The following is an 11,391-nucleotide window of genomic DNA, read 5'->3' on the forward strand; positions in this document are numbered from 1 at the left end:
GTGATGATTTCTCGCTTTCTGTCTCTCTGTCTCTCTCTGTCTCTATGGCAAGCACATACACTCTATAGCCAAAACCTCCCCCCGCCCAAAAAAAAAATAGACTTGATCTTTAAGGAAGTGCTGTATACACTGCCATTACAACATCATGGGCAAAAATAGCAAAATAGCCAAACGCAGAAGGACCAATGCTACAAGATAGCACAGAAGTAATCTAAAACAATCCATTGTTACCTGAGACAGGGAAAGACGAAAGTACACACAGGGGCAAGTCCGTCCTGAGAGGTGGGAGCAGGCGGGATGCCAGCCTTGCTGGGTGGACCTTGTGGGCTTCTCCTGGGTCTGTGGGCACTGCCCGCCCTGCCTGCTCCTGACTGGCTTTCTCCTGTCTCTTCCCCGTTTTCCACTCCTCTTCCTGGCCCCCCTTCACCTCCGCACCTGCTCTGACGGGTCTTACCTAGCTCCCAGGAGTGCCTCGGGGGGACCTGCGAGGGAGGGGAAGGGCGATATGTGAGTGAGCTGAAAGCCACCGGAGGGTTCCGGAACTGAGCCCTGCGTTTGCTCCGAGTGCATAAGCCTCCTGTCCGCAGTCGCAGGGTCTGGCCCGCAGAACGGTAGGCTGGGCCCTTCCGTAGGCAATGCCCCTGACCTCACCCTCCCCACTCACTCGTGTCCATCCACCCACCCAACATTCCCCCTTATGGGTTTGAGGCCCCCAAAACTATTGTGGGGCAAAGGGTGCAATGTCTTTTGTGTCTGCTTCCTGCTGACAGCAAATGGTGACTTCACCAGGGTCCTGCTCACCTGCTGTCAGAGGAGGGCACTTTCCAGTTCCCTGGAACCATTTTCCACTGATATCCAAAGGTGATGTACGAAGGGGTCAGTCCCTGAGGACTGGGGTCAGTACCCAAGGACCGAAGTGAGTAACCGAGTTCGGGGCTCAGCACCTGAGGACCAGGGTCAGTACCCCAAGGACAAAGGGTGTATCTCAACACTGTGGGGCTGGCATCTTTGCCCCTCCGTTGAAAGGTGGGGTGCCCCAGTCACCTCAGAGCCTCCTAGACCTACTCCCCGGAGCAGACCTGAGCTGAGAAGGGCCCGGTGGCCTGCTGGCCTGTCCTTTCTGCTCAGAACACAGGGAGTCAATTGGCAAGCGGCTCCTTGACCACCTGGGTGGGTCCTGTGTCTGCCGCCCTGGGGGGGTAGGAGCCAGCCCGGCCGGGGCCCAGGTGGCCATACAGAGGGCAGCAGCCCAAGGCCCAGCACCGTTGGCATGTGTGGAGGCGAGGACCGCAGCTCTTACCGTGGAAGGCATCATTCCTCAAGAGCCGAAGGCCTGAGACAGCATGCTCTCCTGCCGGTAAAAGCGTGAAGTGCGCTCCCGAGGAGGGTCGCACACCTGCTAGGACCGCCATGACCTTGCCATTAAGCCTGAAGGTGCCTTTGGCGTTCCTGAGTCCTAATGTCTGTTGACTTCCCTTGAGAGCCTCCACGTTGGATTCCGAACACGCTCTTCCACACTCTCCACCCAACCGGCAGAACGACTTTCACTCTTGTCCTCTGACCAACCACCGGGCCTCTGCTCTGGCCTTGGCCCCGGCTCTTCTGTGCCCTTTTCAACTCACGGTGTGACTATCACATTCTACCACCAGCCCGAAACCCTCCTGAGCCCCACACTCAGGCACGCCAATGCACCCGGCACCACACGCCCCCTACAGGCTGAGACCCTGCATTCTCCTAGAAAGGGCACCATGAGCCGCCTCAGGCTTGTCTAAGGTCAAAGGAACATGGTGAGAACGGAATTGCCAGGGCTCTCCTCAGGGTGTGGGTGGGTGCCGCTCGATCTACCTGTAAATAGGGCCCGATCCTCTCTCACTAATCTTAAGAACTCACAAACTGAGGGACCAGCAGATGGCGTAATGTCGCTGGACTCCCATTTAGTCAACTGTGATTCGAGTCCCAGACCTGGCGGCTTAATCCCAAAAGGAGAAAGGAGAGGGGTTTGCAGAGTGATTTTCCACTTTCCATCTCTCCTGCAAGTGCACTCTATGGCAAAAAGTTCTCCCCCTCCCCCCAAAAAAAGGACAATTTTGAGGATTACCTGGCAGTGATAGCGACTTTGAGGGAAAAGGAAAAAGGCTTACAATGACACAGATGTGGGCCGGGTGACGGTGAGGTTACGCAGCTAGGTCCACATGGCCGAGTGCCCGACCCAGTGGCCCAGTGAAACACTGTGGGCACGCAGGTGAGTGTGCCCAAGGTCCTGAGGAGTAAGAAATGGAGGTGACTAGGGCGTGACCATTTCCCACAGAGCGGGCGCATTCCCCCTTTCCTTCCCTCTGGTCAGGGGAAAAAAAACGTTCACACGCATGTAATTTTATTTATTTACTGTCTCACAACATCTAGTTCAAAAAGCGTTCTATTTCGTCTTCTTACTCCAGGGGTGTTATTTCCAGCACAGAGAGATCTCCCGTCGGGACACCCGCATCTGCGGTGGTAGAACTCAGTTCAGATGTCTGCTATAAAATGGAAAAAAGGTTTTAATTACTTTTTTGGTAGAGGTTGTCTTAGGGCACATGCACTTGCCAGAGAGAGAGACACGGAGAGGGAGAGAGACGTCACCCCCAGAGGGGACACCGCAATTCCGTCTCCTCCCGGGACCCCAGCCATGCACGCACAAGTGCCAGGGTGAGTCTCAAGGTACCAGGTCCAGGACTGGAATCACAGCTGGCCATGCGGAAGTCCAGCACCTAAACCACCACACCACCTGCTGGACCCCAGGTCTTATCTTCACGTTTTATTTGAGCTTAGTCAGTAGCCTGTTATGAACTCTGCAGGGAAGGAATGGCCTTTAAGTGAAGGGACTCTTTTCGCACACTCTAGAGACAGGGTCTAGGAGGTAGGAGGACTCGACCTGAACGGAACGGATGAAAGAAGCCTTTCGCCCTCCTCCTTCCCCAAAGGGACAAGCTGTGCTCCCAGCACTCACTCCACACGGGGACACTGAGAGGAAAGTCACTGACAGGGCCAGCAGTGTTCCCGGGAGCCAGACCCACACAGCCAGCCATGCTCTGATCCCAGCCACGCCGGACACGTATGTGTGGGCGCCTAAAATCACTGTGGGTGGACACGTGGAGCAACGAGGGGTAAGGCGTGACCGTGCCCCGTGGGCACGCAACCGCACCTCTAGCTAGCACGCGTGCTCTCTGGCTCTGACGATTTTAATAAGGCGATTTATAGCCTTTGCCTCAGGAAGGTACAGCTTGTTCACACGACTGCTGTGAGAACTGAGTAATTATGAGTGAGCAGTGCGGTCACCAGGGCCCTTCCAGGAGAGAAATGCTACGTGAGACAAACCTGCGTGCCAGGTGGGTGCGCACGCCGGGCTGACCTCGCCTCAAGGCCACCCGCGCACGCGCCCCCTGCCCAGCCACAGCTAATACAAGGCACCTTTCTTGTAACATCTCCTCTATTTTCCATATTACCATTTACTCTAGGTGCAAACTCAAAGCACCCATCTGTTTTATTAAAAATTGGGGCCAGGGGACCAGCAGGTGGCGTGGTGGCTAAGGTGCTGGACACCCCCGTGTGGCCGATCACGGTTTGAGTCCTGGACCTGGTGGCTTGCTTTCTCACTTTCTCTGGTCAAGTTAAAATAAATGAATGAATAAAATAATTCTTAAAAAAAAATGGGTTAGAAGAACTACTACCTGTAAAAACCCTTAGGACAGTTGCTCGTCCACAGTAAATTTTTTTTGAGGTTTTTCGCTATAGGGTGCGTGCGCTCGCCAGAGAAAAAGAGACGTTGAGACAGAAAGCGAGAAATCACCCCAAAGGGGGGTGGCCACACCACAACCCCTTCTCCTTTCTCCTCTCAGGATCTTGGGCACGCACGCACACGCGCCCGGCCTGAGTTTAAGCCGCCGGGTCCAGGACTCGAACCGTGGCCGACTATGTGGGAGTCCAGCGACATAGCCATTACGCTAACTGCTGGTCCCAGTCCACAATAAATTAAAAATTGGGGACAGCAGATAGTGTGGTGGTGAGGGCACTGGAGCCCCAAGAGTTCAAGTCCCAGCCCTGGCCCCTTGCTTTCTCACTTTCTCACTTTCCCTCTGGGCAGCGCACATACGTTACAGCAAATTAAAACAATGTTATGTTTCTTTTAAATAGTTAAAAAATCACTTTTGTCAACAATTCTCCACCTTATGCTCCCAGCTAAGTCAGGCTCTTCACACCTTATATCCAGTTACTTCAAGTTTCTGCTCATATCGGATTTCTGGGCATTCTCTACTCAATTTATGTTGTCCCCTTACAGCCTACAGGATCAAAAGCAAACGGAACCTACCCATCCTGCTTGGCCTGTGTTCTTCCCCCACCCATCACAAGTCTCAGGCCATACCCCGGAACACAGCCGGCCTGCTCAGGTTGCCGGCCCAGACCCTGAGGTCCCCGCCTACTCACCTTCAGGTGCGCTCCATGCGAGATCTTCCGAGAGTGAACTGGGGTATCCGTACAGACTCCTGTACCTGGCCACCCCCGCCTCGGTCTTCACCCAGACCTTGTGGAACTCGGCGTGGCGAGCAGGCTTCCTGCGAGGTTTCCACTCTATCTCCTGGCCAATCTGTAGGTAAATATGGCCCTCGTACAAAAGCAGGGAGCCTCTGGGAGCTTCTTTAAGATGGTAGTCTAGCACACAAATGTCATCACTATCTTCCTCAAATAACAATTCCACGTTGTCGTTCTCCTCGATTTCAGAAAACAGATACCTGAAGCCGCGCTCATTGAACAGTATGTACTTTGTCTGTCGCTTGGGGCTGGTGATGGCGGCATTCAGTCTCCTTTCTCTCATCATTTCCTTAACCTGACGTTTAAGGTAGCGCGTCACATACGACCGACTTTTCTCATATAGGTCTGCACTGTAATCCCACTCTTCAACAGCTTCATCACCCCCTTCACCTCCGAGGGCTCCTTCCCCTTCAAGGTCCCCGTCACCTCCGAGGGCTCCTTCACCTCCGAGGGCTCCTTCCCCTCCAAGGTCCCCGTCACCTCCGAAGGCTCCTTCCCCTTCAAGCAACCATCCAGCTTCATCGCCATCTTCACCTCCGAAGTCCCCGTCACCTCCAAGGTCCCCGTCACCTCCGAGGGCTCCTTCCCCTTCAAGCAACCATCCAGCTTCATCGCCATCTTCACCTCCGAGGTCTCCTTCACCTCCAAGGTCCCCGTCACCTCCGAGGGCTCCTTCCCCTTCAAGCAACCATCCAGCTTCATCGCCATCTTCACCTCCGAGGCCCCCTTCACCTTCCTTGCACTCTTCACCTACAAAGCACCATCCACCTTCATCTTCGCCTTCGAGGCCCCGTTCACCTTCGAGGCCCCCTTTACCTTCAAGCCACCATCCAGCTTCGTCGCCCCCTTCAGGCCGTGCTGTGTCTTCCTCCATGCAGCTCATGTCACACTGAATCCCTCGGTCAACTCTAGCACCAGGCGCTGCAATCAGGACGGGACTTGGAGGACGTCTTACGCCAGGCGGATGCGGCTTCCGAGGTTCCTCTCTCAGCTCAGCCACACCCGCGGACACAGCCTCCTCACCTTCACGGGGAGGCTGGTACACTCCGCTGTCTCTGCAGGGCCCCTCGTCTCCATGGGGTGATGGCTGGGCCAGCGGGGTTGGCGAGGGACAGTGGCTCTCTGGGAGGCCTGGCTTTCTCCTCCCTTTGCCCAGGTGCCCTTGGGGACTGGGTGGCAGGCTCAGGGCCTTTGCTTCCGTGTGAGATGGGCACTGCTTCAGATCGTCCGACTCGCACACTTGTGACTTCAGGTTATTCTGGCTTTTAACAAACTGAACCTCCTCACTGGCCTTCGTATCCAGAGCTAGCAGGTTCGGGGGAACGTCCCCACACCTGCTCCTTCCTCGGCTCACGGTCACCCGCACAGCACTGCCTGACTCCAGGATCTCGTCTGAGGCCCTGGAAGCTCCCTTCCTCGTTGCCGCGCCCTTGCCCTCAGGGGTACAGGGGAGCCCTGAAGGCAGGCTGCGCTGGGCCTGGTCCTCTGCTGTGCCTTCACCACAGGCCCGGTCACACAGATGGCTGCTCTCACTGACAGTGCTCCAGGACTGCACCCCGAGGGACCCACGGCCCCCTTCTGCTCTCATGACCTCCCTCTCACAGGCACAGCCCCGGCCAGGGGTGTTTCTGTACAAGGCATGATCACAGCTCTTTTCACGTGGCCCCCTCTCCTGGGCGAGATGCAGAGGCTCGAATGATTCTCCAGAAATGCCGTCAGTTTCTGCCTCCACAGGGATGGCAGAAATACAGGCTGACCCGCTCTGACCTATGTCACGCCTGCTGCCTCGTGAATGGGTGTCTGCTGCCTGCCTGTGACCAGCTGGGGTCTCTTTGGTTTTCTTTCTTGCAAAGCCATCAAACTGCTGCAGCTGCGATGCGTAAGACCGGCGGAACGCGGGTCTGCGGTCAAGGGTGGGAGGCGGAGACTGTGGGATTAGAGAGATGGGACACTCGCCAAACGCCGATGAGTATGACAACCACGAACTTCCGTTTCTGAAACCTACAAAGAAAACAGTTAGCTGTTGTAGGACTCCTGCAGCCAGTGGCCATGAGTGGTTAAAAAAGGCACCTCCATGCCACTTGTTCACTAAGACCTCCCAGCTACACCCTAGATATTCCTCGGAGTGAACTGTGGTGGGACTGCAGAGCCCTTCTTCAGCACTGCAGCAGACCTCTCGTCTCGGGCAGTGCCCAGGGCATACCGGGTTGTGTGCACGTAACTGTACCTCTACTCACTGCAGAACAGACCGAGAACACAAGGATAAATCATGGCAGTCGTGCTGCACTGCCGGAAAAGTCGTGATGAATAGAAAAAATACATCATGACCTTTCTACAACCCAGCAGCGCCAGCCGTATGACTTCACCCACACCTTACAGAGCAAGAGGGACAGTTCTCTGGATTTAAAGCCCTTTTTGCTACGGGGTGGGTGAGCTCGCCAGAGACACAGAGAGACAGAAAGCACCCCCAGGGGGTATGACCACATCACAATCCCTTCTCCACTCTCCTCTCAAGGTCTTGGGCAGACACACACACATGCCCGGATTGAGTTTCAAGCCACCAAGTTCAGGACTCAAACTGATCAGCAACGTAACCACTGCACCAACTCCTGGTCCCTGAAACAGAGTACCAAGGTTGTGGGTGGACTTGCCCTGTGGCCTGGGGGCCTAACTGTGCTAGATCTCATGTGGCCCACCCCTGGTCTGAGTCCTGGCCCCGGGGACTGGAAATACTCAAGTGTACATGCTTGCCCCAAATCCCCACAGGATAGAAAAGTGGCACCATTCCCCACTGAGGAGACAAGTACACCTCATGAACAGAGGTGCAAACACCGTCTAGCAAACATCACCTCCACCAAGGCCGAGGACATACCGAGCAGCACAGGACCAACTGGGACTCATGGAAAGCATGCAGAGATGGCCCGCCCTGCAGTTAATAAAACCCACCCCTCCGGCTGACTGACAGTCACGTGATTATATCACAGAACCAGGAAACCATTTCAGAAAAATCAACAGGATTCATCATGAAAACGTGGTTCAGGTCAGCAGATGGCACAGTGGTTACACTGCTGGACTCCCACTTGGACAACCAGTTTGAGTCCTGGACCTGGTGACTTAAATCATGCCGGGTGCATGTGTGTGCACGCCCAAGACCCCAGGAGAATAGAAAAGGGACTTGTGGCTTGGCTATCTCCCTGGCGGAAGATGGGGTGGTTTCTCACTTTCCCTCTCATTGTTTCTCTCTCCAGAGGGTGTACATGCCCTATGACAAAAAACTTAAAAAAAAAAGTTAAAAAGGAAAAGCTTGGTAAGCTAGGAAGGGAAGAAAATTTCCTCAGCCCAGTACCGAGAGTTTCCTGCTGTGATCTGAGAAAGGCCAAAGATGCTCCTTCTCCCCTGGTTTTCCCCATCTTCCTGGATGCCTTGCCCAATGCAATAAAAAGGAAAAGCTAAGAAAAAACAAACTACTACTTCAGATAACATGACCACATGTGCAGAGAATCCAAAGGAATGGTCAAAAATAGTATTTAACCGAATCTTGGGTTGTCGGAAAAGTCATGACGTTTCCCTGTCTTTCTAAGCAAACAGGTATCATGACTTTGACGACAAATCAGTGACTGGTTATTTCAAGGTTTTAAGACACAAGGATACTACACAAGTCAATTAATTTCATATACTCTAGCAAAGAACAAGTGACGTTTAAATGGATACCATTTTCATTAGCAGCCACCCAGAAACACAAGTATAAATCAAACCATATGCAAAAGATCTTACTTGGGGGAAATTTTAAAATTCTGTTAAGGGGGACCACCATGTGGCACAGTGCTTAAAATAGTGGACTCCCAGATGGCTGACCCCAGTTCAAATTCTGGACCTAGCAGCTAAACTCACGCGAGGCACACATGCATGCGAACCAATTTTCAAGAAAATGGAGAAGGGACTTCAAATATGTCCTCTCCCCCAAGGGTGATTTCTCACATTCTGTGTCTCTCTGGCAAGTGCCCTATAGTAAAACCTTAAAAAATAAAATCTGATAGAAACACTAAGTAAATGAGGAGCTATCCCTGTTCATGCTAGCTAATCTTAACACTATTAAGATGATCAGTTCTTGGGCCAGCGGGTAGAGTGGAGATTAAGGCACTTGACTCCACATGGCAGACTGCATGGTTCAAGTCCTGTACCAGGAGGCTTGGAAGTCTTGCCGAGCTCACATACACATGTAGCCAAAACACTGAGAAGAATGGAGAAGAGACTGCAGTGTAGCCTTGCCCCCGCGTGTGATTTCCCACTCTCCTCTCTCTGGGGCACAAGCGCAGTACCAAACCCCAAACACTGGACTACAGGCTCCCAGGCCACCTGCAGAGGTGGCTGAGATGGCACGAGCTGGACCCCACGCAGACCTCAGTGCCATTTCCAGCACCAGTGGCAACGTGCCATCCCATTCACCATTTTATGCCCAGGATCCTGACAGGATGAACGAGTGGGGGGAAGGGCTGTGGCAGAGCCGGGACCATTTGGGAGTGCTTAGTCTCTCTCTGCCCTGAGCATATGCCTGCTGGTCAGAAGCTGCCAGCTCTTCCTAACTTGGTCTACGGATTCAGTGCAATCACAGTTAACAAGTGATGTTACAGATTATGAGCAGGACCCCCCGTAAACCTACAGCAGTCAAGACAATGTGATACTGGTTAAAGAAAAGACAAACATTGGGACCAGCAGTTAGTGTAATGGCTATGTTGCTGGACTCCCATGTAGTCGACCGCGGTTCGAGTCCTGGACCTGGTGGCTTAAAACTCACACCGGGTGCGTGTGCGTGCGTGCCCAAGATACCAAGAGGAGAATGGAGAAGGGATTGTGGCATGGCCATCCCCCCGGGGGGTGATTTCTTGCTTTCTGTATCTCTGTCTGGTGAGTGCATGCACCTTATAGCAAAAAACAAAAAGCAAAAAACAAAACAAAACAAAAAACCCAAAAAAACAAACCAGCAAACAAACAACAACAAAAACTGAACTGGACCTAAATATAATCTGAAAAGCCCTAAAAAATAACCCTCCAAGATAACAGTAGAGTGTTCAGATTCCTTGTGTGTGGAAACAATGATGGCATGAATCCGTGGAAAACAACAGAGACACGTCGGACACGATGCACGTCCTGACCTACAGTAACACGTACCCATGGCAGGGCACACAGCAGGGCTCAACATCGGTACTCCTGGATCAGAACGGATCAGCACACTCCCTGGACTTGCCGTTCTACCCACTCTGCTGCTTCGGTCCGTGTTCCCCTTCTTCCATCCCTCGCTCCCCTTCTCTCTGAAGCTCCTTCCCTTTCCCGAGTGAGCCCTCACACTGACAGAAGTCCTGCATGCCTACTTTCCCTGGATTTTCTCTAGTCTTGTCCTTCACTGCACGTTAATCTGGAAACAGCAGCTTTCAGCATCTCTAGATCTCACTGAAAAAATGACAGGAAGTAGCGCTTAATCCCACTTAAGGTACCTTTCCCAACAAGGCTAAACTCGGAACCTTAGGACAAGATTCTGGGCTTGATTACAAAGTAACTGAGGGAAGTCACTAACGCTGAGCCTCACCTCCTCCCTGGGAAACAAGGACAGCAACCATACCCTGGAGTACTGAGAGTACAAAATGGCCCATTTTACGGATTTAACAGAGAAATGAGCAGATCGCTACGCAGATGGGCCTTCGTTACATCCAGACAGTCCCATCATAAGCGGAAAATAAGACCTCAAGTCAAAAAGGCAGGTGGGCGACCTTAGGAAACATCATGGCTGGCCCAAAACCTGCTCACCACCTCCCAGTGGCCTACAGTCTGACAAAACCAACCAAGGAGAGGACTAGGTCACAAAGTATCGAGTACCTTCTTCACTCAGTGAACACTGGCTGCATGAGGCTCTCCCAGAGCCCTAATCCAGACGTTAACACAAACTACACCTCTGCTGTCGCTGACACACCTTTTCAGCCCAGGATGGATTTACAGGGTGGGTCCCTAATCCCATCCATGTCTTCACTCCTTACCTGCCCCAGGACTGCTGAGAGGATTATAAGCCGGGTTCTGGCCCCAGAGGCCTGGGAATGGTGGCTGTCCCACGACTTGCATATAAAAGGGCCCGGCGTTGCTGCTGGCAAAATGTGCACCGTTTTCCATGAAGGGGTTCATTTTTCAGGCTGAAAAAACAGTGGCCAGTCAGGGAAGGACAGGAGCACTCAGCCCCCACACTGGGGCGGAGGAGACTAAAGGCATTCCAGCTCCCCCTGGGACTGCAGGGTCGGCTGGGGCTCCAGGCCTTCCCGTGCTGCTCACCCGGGGTCCAGGAGACAGGGCTGCCTGCAGGCTGCCCAAAGCAGCTGCTCTGGGGCCCGGAGGAGTTGCCCTTGGCGGCTGGGTGCGACCTGGCACGAGCAGGTTCCTGCTCGGGCTGCGGCAGCACCGGGAGCCCGTGGCCCTGGAGGTGTGCGAAGGCAGCCGTCTGGGGGCCGTTCTGGGGTTCCACACCCGAGGGGCCCCGCGCATAGGCCCGCCAGCCCAGGCCTCGTCCTCACCTTCTCCCAGCCCACCCTGACCCTGCACCAGGCCCAAGCTCCCCTCGCACCGGTAAGAGCCAGCCCGCGGCTCACCCTGCTCCCCGGCCTCTGCACGGGGCACCCTCCGCGGCTCCACACTGTCTGCCCTCGCCCTCCCACTCCGCAGTCCGCACCCGACCTGCACTCCCAGGACTCCTCTGCGTCGAATGTGCCAGTCGGTTCCCGCAGCTGCTCGCCCAGCCTCAGTACGCCGCCGAAGAGCATGCTCCGGCGTGCTTCGGCGTGCGCT

At 54.1% G+C, this 11,391-nt stretch overlaps 1 protein-coding gene across 4 annotated transcripts; it reads right to left on the bottom strand.

Annotated features, from left to right (window-relative positions):
• Positions 1-2,072: 2,072 nt before the first annotated feature.
• Positions 2,073-11,366, bottom strand: LOC102496528 (uncharacterized). Of its 4 annotated transcripts, none has more exons than XM_014582708.2 (6): positions 11,281-11,366; positions 10,596-10,745; positions 5,281-6,567; positions 4,993-5,190; positions 4,462-4,956; positions 2,073-2,516 (listed from the first exon to the last, which is right to left on the bottom strand). In XM_014582708.2, exons 2-6 carry the CDS (start codon positions 10,735-10,737, stop codon positions 2,506-2,508), a joined length of 2,133 nt encoding a protein of 710 aa, XP_014438194.1. In that variant the 5' UTR covers positions 10,738-10,745; positions 11,281-11,366; the 3' UTR covers positions 2,073-2,505. The 4 variants fall into 4 exon arrangements, with proteins under 4 accessions (XP_014438194.1, XP_027622659.1, XP_027622658.1 ...); XM_027766858.1 differs by having other exon boundaries at positions 5,227-6,567; XM_027766857.1 differs by having other exon boundaries at positions 2,073-2,513; positions 4,993-6,567.
• Positions 11,367-11,391: the final 25 nt, after the last annotated feature.

This window comes from Tupaia chinensis, unplaced genomic scaffold (genome assembly GCF_000334495.1).
Source record: "Tupaia chinensis unplaced genomic scaffold, TupChi_1.0 Scaffold143756_1, whole genome shotgun sequence".
Lineage (NCBI taxonomy): Eukaryota > Metazoa > Chordata > Mammalia > Scandentia > Tupaiidae > Tupaia > Tupaia belangeri.